Genomic DNA, 14335 nt, shown 5'->3' on the forward strand with positions numbered 1-14335 from the left:
TTTTAAATACCTTTCAAAAGTAATTTATTGATTGATGACTTTTGTTTTCACAAGTTAACATGTGAATTTGGACCACTAATTCACGTGAATTCAGATAATTAGGGGTGTACACGGACCGGACCGAACCGGACGAGAGCATGTCCGTGTCCGTCCGTTAAGCTTTTGACGGACAAACGAACGGTTCATGAACACTCTACCGAACGAAAATTCATGTCCATGTCCGTTCATTAAGAAATTGAGTTTGTCCGTGTCCGTCCATGTCCGTCCGTTAATATTTTAAACGGACGTAACGGACAATAATGGGCAAACGGACACTAATGGACATTAATGGACAAAAAAACATGTGAACATTAATGGACAACGAACACCAATGAACAAATATAAACGGTTACATATTAACACCAAGCATATATCTAAACAACTTCACATACAAATTAGGAATTACACCATATAACATCCAAATATACTTAAAACTTAATATATTTACATAAAGTGGATCACTATAATATAAGAGACATCAATCATGTGTAGTAATATAAAAGTGTTATTAATAACACTAGAAATTTCGAAGTTAAATTACAATACTGGATAGATATAAACACTAACGATACCTGACGGACATCACCGGACGTAATCGGACGAACGTTACAGGACGTTCACGAACACTATCGAACGGACTTGGCCCTTGTCCGTGTTTGTCCGTTAAGCTTACCGAACGAAATTTTTGTGTCCATGTCCGGTTCGTTTATTAAACGGACGAACATAAACGAACTACTTGCCGAACGGACGTCCGGCGGACGGACGTCCGGCGGACGGACGTCCGGCGGACGGACGTCCGGTTCGCTTACAGCCAGATAATTTTATACCAAAGTTATGTGACTTTTGTTTTAGTTCCTTTTTATGCTACCCTTTGGTTTTGTGGGAAAAGTACTTGCGTTTTTGTATGTAAAAATTAATACTTACATAAAAATTAAAAAGTCCATGATAAATTATGCGAGTATTATTACAGTCAAGTGTATATATATGATATATTTACCGACTGTGTTCATAACTTTATATAACCCACTATTATTTGCTTTTTGTTTGAAAACTTAAATCATAACCAGTAAAACTAAACAGGTTGAAGTAAATACAAAAGAACATGGCATTATACTTAGAAAAACATTTCAGAAAATACCCAAACGAACCATTGGTCAAATAAAGATCATTTCATTCCTTTAAATACAAGAACCAACTCATACATGGCTAAAGCCCTGTTGGTGACCGACACGACACAACGTCCCAACCATCAACCCTTTGACTCTCTCTACTTGACTCAGACGGCTCGGTTTCCTCACCTTGTGGTCTCTTAAGCTTAGCCACCATAACCCACATGTTTGCAAGCTCGTTTTCAAGATACTTTTCTCTCTGCTTCGACTCATCTAACTGTTGTTGTAACTCGGTTTCCTTTTTATCCTTTTTGGATATCATTGATTCATAAGCCATCTCTCTTTCCCTACTCAATGCAAGCTCTCTTTTTAACTCCATTTGAGTTGGACTTTGTTCTTTTGGTCTCGTGTTTCGTCCATTTTTGGTGGGACCTGATGGTGGCGTTTTCCGTGGGGTTGGTGAGTGTTTGGGTGCAGTGGCGGCGGCTAACTCGGCTGTTAGTCGCTCGTTGTGGTTCATTAGTTTTGCAACTTCTTCGGCTAGAGCTGTGAGCTCGACTGCTGCAGCTGAAGCTAATCCTTTAGCGTATGAGCTGTCGTCTGCTAGTTTTCGGTTTCGAGCTTCTAACTCATCTTTTGACTCTGTCAACTCCGTTACCTTTTGTTTGAGTTGTTCGATCTCGTACGCCTGGTTTTCAGGAACGAATATTAACATTTTCAACTTTTTTTGGTTACCATGAGAACCTGGTTTGTTAACGAGCCGAGTTGGCTAAATAAATAAGTTGGCTTGAGCTCAACATTTCAGCTCGTTAAGATAAACGAGTGGAGCCTGAGCCAAACCTAGATCGGCTCGTTTACATCCCTAATTGGGTCAAATGAGTTGAAAGTCTCCCAAAAGTGTGCATACATGCGTACACCTACGGTGGTAGTAGTAGTAGTAACAAAAATTATAATAGTTTTTCATAATCATATTTAACACATTATTATTTCAAACAAGATTAAGAAAAGTTTTTGGGGGTTAACCTAGCCAAACATGACTATACTAAAAATCACCGCCTAATGTTTTTCCTGTTCAGAAATCCAATTAATTTTACTATGGTTTTAACAATCTTTCTTATATATATATATATATATATAGGGTAGGGTTAATGTAAAAAACAATATTTTTGTGAGAAGAATAAGAATAAATCTAGACCCTTGGATCTATGATCTAGTGGTTGAGATTGGTAGTTTCTAAATAATTGTATTGTTTCATATTTACATTGTAAAGTGTCATATTTAGGTGGTTGGTTTTATTTTAAAGCTCTTCTCACACTTCTCACAAAACACTTGTTTTTTATTTGAACTCTTTTCTATATATATATATATATATATATATATAGGATGAGTATCATTACAGAACTGTTAAATTATTTAAGAACTGTTAAATTATTTAAGAACTGTTAAATTACGTACAAATGAAATTAACGTGCTAAACGTGAGAATCAAGTAGAGTAATTATATATACAAGTAGAGTAATTATATGGTGTAATTACATAATTACTCTACTTGATTCTCACGTTTAGCACGTTAATTTCATTTGTATCTGATCCAAACCCTACTTTTTAAAACTTTAAAGAAGATGGAACCTCTTAAAGAAATGTTCACAGACGAAAGATTAACAAACCTGAGCTTGCCGAAGCAAAACTTCCTTTGTTTCTTCGGGTTTTGCAAACTCTTTCTCGGTTTGAGGTTCACAGTTTGCATCTGAAAGTTGTCTCAAGGATGCAATGGTTTCTTTTAGTCCTTCACATTCATTTATCTTGCAGAAATAAAAAATATTGATATATCAGAAAACAAAGAATATCAAGAAGCGGCAGAAATCTGCACTGGACGTTTACAGTTGTACCTTTTGGTTGAGCTGTTCTTGTATTACTCGATTCTCCTCGGTTTTCACCTGTTAATAAAAATCATATAACGTCTATGCAATAATAATAAACATATAAATATTGCAAGATGAAATACCTCAAGTTCAAAGGATTTCTCGTTTAATTGTGCTTCTAGCACATTAACATTTAGAAATTTCTTTTCGGTATCTGGTATAGCTTCGTGTGACAACCGAGTATTTAAATGATTCGCCACCTCACCAGACAAAACCTTTTGTTCCTCACTCGATAGATCAATTTGGTCATCCGTCTTCACACCACCCTATAAAACAACAATAACAGTAACAGTAACAGTAACATTAACAACAACAACAATAATCATAATAATAAATTAATAATAAACAATAAAGAGTGCATACCGGAGGAGTCTCTTGTGACAAAAAGTTATCATCGTCAACTTGTTGATCTAGTTTGGGCTCCAATAAGAGCTCAGCAGATGAGCTAATAGATTCAATAGGAAGATTATGATTATCATTTCCAGGTGGAGGAGTTGAAAGTGGACTAATGGATTTGACTCCACTTGACTTGTCACTTGTACTAGTCAAAGCCCTAGAGAGATTATCTCGTTTCTAGTAAAAGAAGTCAAAAAATAATAAGCAAAATCATAAATCAGTCTAGTGATAACATAAATTGACTTGAATATAACAAACTATTTAACTAACCCGCAGTTTTAACCAGTTAAGTAATCCGGGCTTTTTTATCTTTTTATCATCCTTGAATACATCATTGTTAGTTTCCACAATTCCATCAACAGAAACATGTAACTCAATGTTTTCATCATCTAAAGTTGAGTCACGTCTTCTGTGAGGGAGATACGCCAGCTGTCCATTTAAAGATATCATTTTGCCAGCTGTAATAAAATATTATGAAGTAAAACAGTAACACTTGACGAATGCTGACCTCTTCTTCCCCAAAAGAATGTCCTCTTCTAAGAGGGCGATGAGAAAACCTAGACGCGTGTGATGATTTGTTGGAGACTAATATTAATTTTGTTAATCGTTGTATTCGGCTTAATAAAGCTTCTTTAGCTTCTTCTTCTTGTTCAAGTCTAGATTGCAACCCGACTTCACCGTCTTCTAGCTTTACACATTACATGAATGCAAAATAATCAATTATAAAGAACTGATAAGTTAAATATGTAAAAACAATGTCATTTGTAGTTTGGGCTCGGTTCTTTCGGTTTGATTTTTTCGGTTTCATGCACACCCATTGTTCCGTTTTAACTATTTTTTTACGTTGACTGAGATAACAAAAAACAACCCAAAGCGACCCACTTTTATGCAAACGGGTCAAAATTTCCACATTGGCCTAATCGAACCGAAAAATGTACCTTTTGTTTAAGGACAACAATATCATCTCCTCCACTATGCTTCACTTGAGAAACAGTTAAAACGCCCACTTTTAACTGTTCCAACTCGTCTTTTAGTAATCGAATTTCATTTTGATATTTCTTAATAAGTGACTTCTCGTCAACGATCTGCCAAAGTCAAAAGAGTTATTGACTTTTTTCCAACAAAATGTTTAGAAAACAATTATCTTCAAGTACCAAAAAACAAAATAACATGTCACATTGTTACATACCTTGTTTTGAGCAGCCTGAATTTCAATATGCTTTGCACGGTGCGCAAATTTTAACGTGTTATGTGTTTCTTCTGAATTGCTTGATGAAGGAGTAACAGTGCAAATAAGCTGGATTTAGAAAAAATAGTAACATGGTTATAATGTTATAATAATATAATGTTATATCACTATATGCATTATTTTGTTTACATTAACTGACTTACTGATACTCTTCCATGACCACCTAATGAAGACTGAAGAAGCCTGGTTAACTTTGAGTCCCGGTATGGTATGTGGGAAGCTTTCCCGTCTGTTAATTTTGATATGACCTGTAATATTTCCAAAAGTTAGTTAATAAACAATTTAAATAAAGTAAAAAAGAAATAAAAATGACTTTGCAATGATTGAGGTCTCACGGTTCCAAGAGATAACAGGCTTTTATTAATATATGATCCTTCTTTTCTATGAACACCAGTGGTTTCAACTTTCGAACTCTCAGAACCAGCCAAATCTACAAGGTTCTGCAAAAGTGAAATAAATACAAGTGGTTTGACTTAAATCAAATCAATAAAAATTACATTTACATTTTACACTAGTAGAAAAATAAAAAATAATAAAAAGTGTTACCTTAACTAACAAACATGAACATGTTCATTTTCTTATGTTCATGTTCATTTTCTTAACGAACGAGCACGGACAAGTAAACCTCGTTCGTTTAACTGTCCGTGTTCAATCGTTTGTTTGGTTAGAGTTAGACGAATGAACACAAACATGCTCCTTTCGTATTCGGTTCTTTACAAGCCTATTTACAAGTCTAAGATAAGGTTCAGATACATACCAGTTGTGAGAAATTAACAGGGCCTTTTTCACCATTTTCACCGCATGGGCTGCTCTCTATTGTCTGTTAAAAGGTAAAAAGACTATGAAACATATTTAAACTCAATAATAAATGGTGTACCAAATAGACAGGCATTTTCTAGAAGCAAACAGACAATGTTACAATTATGCAATGAACAAACTAGATAATTCAGTTACCAGAGTAAATATCGTGTGACTTCTGCTGCTTAGCAAATTATAGTTTGTCGAACCAACATGTCTGTGCTCTGGAACAACAAAAGGACAAAATACCAAAAGGTCAACTGCATTCCCAGTTTACCACAAATGAAAGCAAAATAGTAACAAACAAAGCCAGTTGTATTTAACTTATACAGTACAAACGCATAAATGATGCACAGTAATGACAAAATTATCACAAATGACATGTCGGTGTCATATCATTGATTAAAGACAGACAGTTTCAATAGATGCCAAAAAAATTATTAGTGCTCACATTATGTTGTATGAACCTACCCAATGCTAAAAAAAGGAAAAAGTTAGGAAAAACTAGGCCTGTAAACGATCTGAACATTCAGTGAACCATTCGACGGGAAGTTCTATTAAGTTCTTTCATTTAATTAACAAACAAACATAAACACAACTTTTTGTTCATTTAGTTAAACGAATGAACATATACACATGTCTCGTTGGTTTATGTTCGTCCATTTACGCTCGTTATATCCATTTATGTTCGTTCGTTTGAATATTCATTCAAAACTTTATATTACTGATATTGATTTAAAATTAACTTAAGTTTCATATTTTAAAACCCTTTGTTTACTTTTGAAATGTTGGATGTAATAATGATGGTATTTTTAGACTTCAATTCGAATATTCATGTTTACTTTTAACTGGTGTTCGTTTATGTTCGTTCATTTATACTAGTTTATGTTCATTTGTGTTCATTGACCGTTCGTTTAGAATATTAGCAAAAGAACATAAACAAACATGAACAAGCCCTGTTCATGATTGTTTGGTTCATTTACAAGCGTAGGCAAAACCATTGCAACTTGCCAGAAAAGACAAGAGAGCTTGGCCATTTCACATAACCACACAAAAAGAATAAACAAGTACCCAAATTATTTGGTTTATACTTTATACATGTTTGGTGAAATACATTAATATTGTAGTGAAGGGCCAAAAAGAGTACCTTCTCCAGCTGCAATAAGAGAAAGAACATGAGCAGGAGATAACACAACTTCCTCATTTATTCCTTCAACAAAGGCTCCCTGCCAAAAAAACAGTTATTCCACAAATTAGTCAGATTGGCAGTTATTATGAAATTTTATAATAGGGTTAAAAAAATGGTGTGAGGAATAGTACTGAGGTGCTTAACCCTTCATTGTTTAAGCTAACTAACTATTTTGTTTATCAGATTATTCCAAATTTCTGTGATTATCAACCAATTCTAATCATTATAGTGATTAGCAGAAGTTTTGTAACTTCTTTTATTACTGTCTCTATTCAACTTAAAATACAATAATTATTCTAGAATTTCATGTTTTGCATCAAAATATTGCATTGAGATTCTTAAAAGTGCAATTTCATGTCTCTAAGTAGCATATCAAAACAAGCAGCAGAAGAAGATTTACATGGATTACCTGACTATCCTCTCGTATTCTTAGATTCTGTCCTGCTGGATTTAATAGATCATTAACAACCTGAGAAAACATACATTTAAAAAAGCATCTATTATGACCTGAAGTTTGCAACAAGCTTTCTATATATGTTTGATCAGGTTCTTTTTTGTTATGCAGAAAGTACTAAAATAGAATAAAGGAAGAAAATTCTTACTTCATTGTAAATTTCCATATATGAGACACGAAGAAGAAATTCACGATTTGGAGTCTGCAAAATAAATAGTAATTAATTTATCTTCCTCTTCAAACAATATTTAAGTTATAAGATGCTATCAGAACTCACAAAAAACCATACCTCTTGAATAATACTAAAAGCATCCTTTACTGCAAAGGGAATAATTCCTGGGGACCTCTGATCACCCTGTCTTGTGTGTATGATCAAAATACCAAAATAAATACACTGAAGAGTGAAGAATCTTAATACGATGGAAGACTCATAAAGAAAATATATTTTAACATATGCAAAATCAAGTGAGTTGTTAAAAATAATGTTTGGATGTGCTTCTGTTATTTGTAACAATTAGATGCTCAAGTGCTTATCAAACTATACATATTTTTAGGAACAACAAATTCAAATGATCAAACGTGACATTGTTATGAAAACTGGCGACGTAAGAGGCATTTGATGAAATGGGAGAATAAAGTCTCTAAAATCAGGTTAAAGGAGGGATAAATAAGTAATTTATTTTACCCTTGTATAAGTCCATAAAAAACTGCTTACTACAGCTTCAAGCCAAAAAAACCAGATAAATAGTTCCAAAACACGCATCCAAACAACCCTTAATATGTTTGCTAGTTTAATATAATATAATACTGATAGCTAGCTGAAACAGATATCTAAACTCAAAACAGCATACAATACTCTATAGAATACTCGAGCAATAAACTGAGAGCAGTGATATACTTACATGCATGGTGTGAGTCTTTCCACTACTTGTCACTCCATAGGCAAAAATAGTTCCTGTAATTGAAACAGATCATGCATGATTTATATGCAAGCAGACCATCTTCTTTGCCACAAGATCTTTATTGGAAAAAAGTGCAGCAGGATATTTTAAGTAGAAAAACTAACAAGAACATTATAAGTTATAACACAGCTACAGAAACTGATATATCTGATTTCTGCAGATTCCATGTCATGATTTGAAATTCTATATGAATACAGAAAACAGAGAAAGCTAAATAAAAGAAAAAGAGACAATACCATTGACACCTTCCATTGCACTGCTAACAACATGTTGAGCTGCAATATCATACACCTGGCGCGTTGTGGTTGTGGGCCCAAACACCCGATCTAGATACGAATTATGGCAAGAGAAAAAGAAGCAAAATGAGACTTACAAAGCAAGTCAAGATATAAAAAACCTCAAAACGTTCAAATTAAAAAGATCCCAAATTATATTAAACGTATGAATACGAATTACATTAAAATACATGCTAATTCACATTTTCATGAACATACTAGTATGTCTATCAACAGAGTTTTAAGCTGGACATGGAAATAAGAGAAAAACAATTCAACTAGCTTTTCACTCTTTATTACTTTCCACATAAGCAACTATACTTTTCAGTATCTCTGGCTCCTTTCAGTAACAGAATATCCCCAAACTTTTTAGATTACTAAATTAGGCATTTTATATCCAATATCACTAGCAATTGCAAGAGAAATAACTGCTTAAAACAAAAGCATACTACAACTTATAAGAAGTCAACAAATCATTTATCAGTAATCAATTGTGCAACTAGTGATGTCATGGTCATACTTTATCCATTTTCCATAATTTCATATTTCAATCACACCAAATAATAATAAATTTCATAAACAAAACCTAATCAGTAATCATACCATACGCATAAGCAATCGACGGATTCTCCTCGTTCCGTAAAATCGTTTCGCCATCGGCATACCACGCAATCTCCTCTCCTCGCCGTATCTCCCTCGGACTATTAATCACAAAGTTATTCCACATCAAAAACATAATAAGTTTAACAACACATAATAATAATAATATAATACAATAATAATACAGAATTGTGTACCACGAAATGATCACCTGAGAGGCCGAAACCGAACGGTAACAGTAACATTCTCCTTGGATCTCTGAAAACCAAACGGAATATTCGGCGAGTAGACGTATTGTGGCTTGCTTCTGGCGGATGAAGCCGGAGAGCTGAGATTATCAACGGAAGCTTCCGGAAACTGTTTGGAAGACGAAGTGGTTGAAGAAGACGGTGAATTGGCGTATTTGGAAGTCGATTTCCTGGTCGACTCCATTGATATTGCAATTGGATTAGGTGTCACGTGAATGTAATTAACGGTGATAGTGTTAGGTTGTTAGATCTGGAGATTGTGATGGTGAATTGAATTGAGTTGAGTTGAGAGTGATTGAATGAAGCGATGAGTTTACATGAAATCAGCAGAGTAACGAGACCTCACCGTTTTAATCTTAATTAATATTACATGGAAGGAAGGAGATGAGTGAGAGTTAAAAGAGGGAAAAAGGTGTGTATGTTTCTGATTTCTGAGTTGTGTCTGTCTACCGCATTGACTGTTGAGTGTATCGTCTCGATCCTTTTGGGGGTTTGGGATAATTAATTAATAATAATAATAATAATAATAATATTACTTTTTGTTTAACGAACAATGAATTTTCAAATGAGTTAATGATTAAATTCATCATATCGGGATACACTCGTCTTTTAATCTGAAAACAAATCCCGGCTAGACGTTGTTTAATTGCTACTCACAACTTCAATGATTAATTTTGGGCTAATTAATCAGCCAATGGTCAAATCCGACCAAAATCATAGTTAATAGGCTTTTTCCGATAAGGTTATGGCCAAAATCAGTGGTTTCCGGCGAGATTCTGACTAAAATCAACGGTTTCCTACGAGATTCTAACAAAAATTGGTGGTTTCCAGCGGGACTCCAGCCAATTTCCGGCCAAAATGTGTTTGTATATGTATAAAACTGAAAATTTACATATAAAATGTGTGTGTGTATATATAAAACTGAAAAATATACATTAAAGTCCGATCTGATTAATCATGATTAATCGTTTGTCCCAATCCCATCGCCTGACTAGCGACTAACTATTTTTACAACATTGCCCGTGAACATTCACCCGAATGCACAACAATGCGATGAGATAAAACTCGTTCAGTTAATGATCCAACTAGTGAACGCCACATACTCGTCTAGTCTCCCATCATCATATGGTGGCGTTGAAACTTAATAATGGGAGCATGAATCGAACCTGGGTTACATGAAACACCAAGTCTCAATTTTAAAAAACATGTTTTTTTAATATTTTCTCAATTTTAAAAAACATGTTTTTTTTAATGTTTCAAATTTCATAATTACAAAAATCCATGTCATTAACTTTAAATTTCATATCATCGGCCCACATCATTAATAAGGAATTTTAAAGAAAAATATGTCACGTCAACATACACAACATGTATATGTAACATCCTAAATATTCTAATAAATAAAAAAAGTTGCGTTAAATTGTCGTGCGTTTAATAATATTAACTAACGTCTAATGAGGAAAAGATCATGGACTTGGACTAATTAAGATGGATTAAAGGAAATGGGCTTTAGGTCCATGGGTTTTAAGGGATATAAATATCCCCTTAAACCATCCTAAAACCCTAACTATCATTTCCATCTTTCATAAATCTCTACACATCAAAAACACACACACGCCTCCTTATTACTATTTACGGCCGAGAGAGAGGAAGAAGGTGAAACGACCAACGAACATCGAATAGCAATAGATCTCTCATATACGAGCTAGATACAAGATAACCAAGCAAAACGCGACCAACCGAACGTATAAAAGGTATGTTTTGATCCTAAAGATTACGTTTTTATAGACGTTTAGTCTTGAAACTTAGAACGAGTATAGATCGGATATAAACAAAACATAAAGTTGTAAACTTGATGATAAATACGAGTGTAATGAACCCGAAAATGGAAACGGCTCGATTAATAAATAACACTAGTATTGAACGTTTTGAACTTAAAGGTCCAAACTTTACGTGTTTTCGGGTCAAACCTTATCCAAAAACGACCATAGGAATGATCGCGGGTTAGTCAAATACCATACCCATGGATTTCTCAGTAAAACGATGATGATTTTGGGGGATTAAGACTGAACAGAGGCGCAGCTGGGCAACTTTGCCTGCAAGCTTAACTTCGCTTGCAAGCAAGTTCGCCTAACTAATTAACTTCGCCGATCGCTAACTTCGCCTGTTGATAAGTTCGCCCATGATAACTTCGCCTAAAGCTAAGTTCGCCGAGCCTTAACTTCGCCTGGTGATAAGTTCGCTCAATGCTTAACTTCGCTTAATGATAAGTTCGCTTAACACTACGTTCGCTTACAGTAAGTTCGCTTAATGTTAAGTTCGCTTAATGTTAAGTTCGCTTATTGTTAAGTTCGCTTAATGATAAGTTCGCTGGAGTTAGAAAATTAGAAAATAAATTAAAAACCTAATGAAAAATGTGTTAAGACAGTTAATGGAAATAAAATTTTTCCAAGCTGACCTGGCAGCTCGATCCAAGCCAGGGGCTCTACCCCTTGGACCCTGCTAGGGGCTGCCGCCCCTAGACCCCGCTGCTAGGGGCGCTGCCCCCCGGACCCCCGTTCGTTGTGGGTTATATAAAGATAGAAATACAACATGAGTAGTAGTAGTTAATTGATACATGTAAATATTATACAGTTAGCCGTGCACAACTCAAGAAGGGAATAACGATTAACGGAGAGCGTAACAGGATTCAGGTGAGTTTCTAGCCCCACTTCTGTGTTATGTTTTCGGGCCCCAGACCCTTATAATATCTGTGATGTTAGGGACCAGACCCTAATAATATCTGTGATGTTAGGGACCAGACCCTAATAATATCTGTGATGTTAGGGACCAGACCCTTATAATATCTGTGAGGTTATAGGGCGAAAGGCTCTTTAAAACGTATGATTATGCATGTAAAGAAAGTATGAATGTAAGAATGAAAGTATATGCACTTATGTGTGTATAAAAGAAAGTTAAGAGGTTAAGTATGAAATGTAAGAAGGTATTGTATGATTATGTGATTAACTAGAACTCACTCAGCGTAGCTGACTTTTAGTATGCACGCAGGTGAGTAGAATGAGGCAGGTAGCTTGAGGAGGACACATGGCAGAGTTGGACGAAGCTGGCATCTGAAGATTTTGCTATGATGTTTTATGTTAAAAGACTATGTTTTGTTTTTAAATGACTATGAATGCTCGATAAGACAAGAATTATGGTTATGGAATGTAATGGTTTGAATGTTTTTAATGTTCCGCGAATGTTTTAATTAACTCTGATATTTAGAACTACGTTTATGAGTAAATCCAACACAAAAGTAGGGCTACCGGTAACGGGGCCTTACAGTATAAATGATAAAAAAACATATGATTGGCACATATGTAAAACTTGAGTGATGTATGTGAAATAAAAAAGAAAAGTCTGTGAGTAACCTAATTTAAACAAAAATGAGTAACTTAATTAGCATAATGATGAAAGTTTATTACTATTTTATAAAGTTCTCTATTTTATTATTTATAATTTAATGATTTGGTTAGTGTTATTGATTCATTTATATTCTTTTAGTAAGTTATATATAAATTATACTTTAAACTTGATGGTTTACAACATGATTTAAAATAAAAATAAGACTATCTTTTAATGGGAGCTCACGAATCCCCTCTCTTTCGCATGTTGTCTTGTTGTCTTGCTTACCTAGCTGACTCATCTCTCCCCGTTTTCCAATGATCTACATGGATCTTATTTATCCTTGCTTACACATGCTTGTAGATGTGCATTCTCACAAATCTCTTATTCTTCCTCGTCGGTCTTTACTTCCCTCTTATCTATTGGCTCACTAATATAATGCTAAATATATATGTTTTCCTTGTTCATTTTAATTAATATTTTAATTGTTTTTGTTCGTTTTTAATCAAGATTTGTATACTACTAACGTTTTTGTGTGTCGTAGGTTCCGGGGTTTGATCGTGATTAAAAAGGGCGAAAAACGAGCAAAAACAAGCCGAAACGAAGATCCGTAACGCGTCAAGAAGAACCGGAACAGAGAACCGGTCAGACCAGGCCAGTTTGACCGGCCCCCTTAGAAAAGCACGCCGCGACGCGCCTAGGGGAAGGCAAAAAGCCCTTAGCGCGGAGTCTAGGCACCACTGATGGGTTTTTAATTCGTTTTTGGTTATTGTCGGGCCTGGTTTTCGCTATTTAACCACCTTTAACTTAAACCTGACAGGACCTTAAGCAGCCAGCCGATTTTGGAGTTCTTGGAAGGATATTTTCGAGTCTTGTGGTGATTTTGAAGGCAAGAGATTATCCGGTGAAGAGCTAGACGTTTAAGATCGAAGAATACGGGTTTTATCGCCTTTAATATTTCGTTCTTTATTATTTCACCATGTTTTCGTTATTATTTACTTTGTTTGAGTTAGACTTTATGATAATAGGCTAAACTTTATAAGCTACCTAGGTCGTGATGAACCTTAGTTCGGTTTGATTTTATTTGGATTTTCGTTTCGTTATGGATATTATGTTCTAAGTAAACGGTTGAGTTTGACTTAGTTGATGCGTATGATTGCTTGGTTTTGTTTACTTGAATTTATTGTTTCACATTGCCCTTGTTGATTGTTTCATAGGATATGGTTTTGTTAGGTCATTTACTGTGTGTTCTTGACTAGTTTGTGATTAATATGCATTAAAATCATAGAAACAATAAAATCAAGTAAATAGATAAAAGTGAACTGCCAGCCTAGAAAGCTGTAAGGTGATAGGTTGTTGATAGATCTTTGCTTGTCGGGATTGCTAGATTTAGTTCTTCGTAAGGAGTCCGTCTAGGTTTGATTGTCAGCTTAGTCTATTAAATTAATTGAGTCTGCTTTGCTATCTTTTAAATTCCGCGCTGTAAGGTAGGTTTTCGTCATAAAAGATACTTAGACATAAGCAATTAAATAACCGTAAGGAAGTTTAATATAAAACTGGTGAGTCTTAAAACTTGTTAGAAATCCATAGGCGTCTTCTTGAAGTTCAAGGGTCCTGTTCGGGTTTTCTGTCAAGGGTCTATCTTTTGATCCCGGTTCCATGACTTGCGTCTTTCCATTTAAATTAATAACCGTAACTTTGGGGATTCCGG

General features: G+C 34.7%; 1 protein-coding gene across 1 annotated transcript; it reads right to left on the reverse strand.

The window, feature by feature from the left end:
• Positions 1-1084: 1084 nt before the first annotated feature.
• On the reverse strand, positions 1085-9561 carry LOC143541984 (kinesin-like protein KIN-7K, chloroplastic). Its single transcript, XM_077034655.1, has 21 exons — positions 9204-9561; positions 8996-9093; positions 8354-8443; positions 8058-8110; positions 7445-7510; positions 7304-7357; positions 7111-7170; positions 6660-6738; positions 5669-5736; positions 5472-5534; positions 5050-5154; positions 4858-4962; positions 4655-4762; positions 4404-4550; positions 3974-4153; positions 3736-3894; positions 3433-3642; positions 3153-3335; positions 3037-3084; positions 2815-2949; positions 1085-1836 (listed from the first exon to the last, which is right to left on the reverse strand). The coding sequence occupies exons 1-21, from the start codon at positions 9422-9424 to the stop codon at positions 1246-1248; spliced, it is 2823 nt and encodes a 940-aa protein (XP_076890770.1). The 5' UTR covers positions 9425-9561; the 3' UTR covers positions 1085-1245.
• Between the last annotated feature and the right edge of the window lie 4774 nt (positions 9562-14335).

The sequence above is a fragment of the Bidens hawaiensis genome, unplaced genomic scaffold (genome assembly GCF_021521415.1).
Source record: "Bidens hawaiensis isolate Kalapana, Puna unplaced genomic scaffold, B.hawaiensis_p1.1 tig00012728_1, whole genome shotgun sequence".
NCBI lineage: Eukaryota > Viridiplantae > Streptophyta > Magnoliopsida > Asterales > Asteraceae > Bidens > Bidens hawaiensis.

What these genes read in the sequence shown, in the direction of transcription:
- LOC143541984 (XM_077034655.1), bottom strand. Translation starts at nt 9,424, where the DNA reads ATGGAGTCGACCAGGAAATCGACTTCCAAATACGCCAATTCACCGTCT. An exon ending in ATATGGAAATTTACAATGAA is followed by an intron (nt 7,171 to 7,303) that starts GTAAGAATTTTC and finishes ATGTTTTCTCAG; the next exon opens with GTTGTTAATGATCTATTAAA. An exon ending in AAGAACAGCTCAACCAAAAG is followed by an intron (nt 2,950 to 3,036) that starts GTACAACTGTAA and finishes TATTTCTGCAAG; the next exon opens with ATAAATGAATGTGAAGGACT.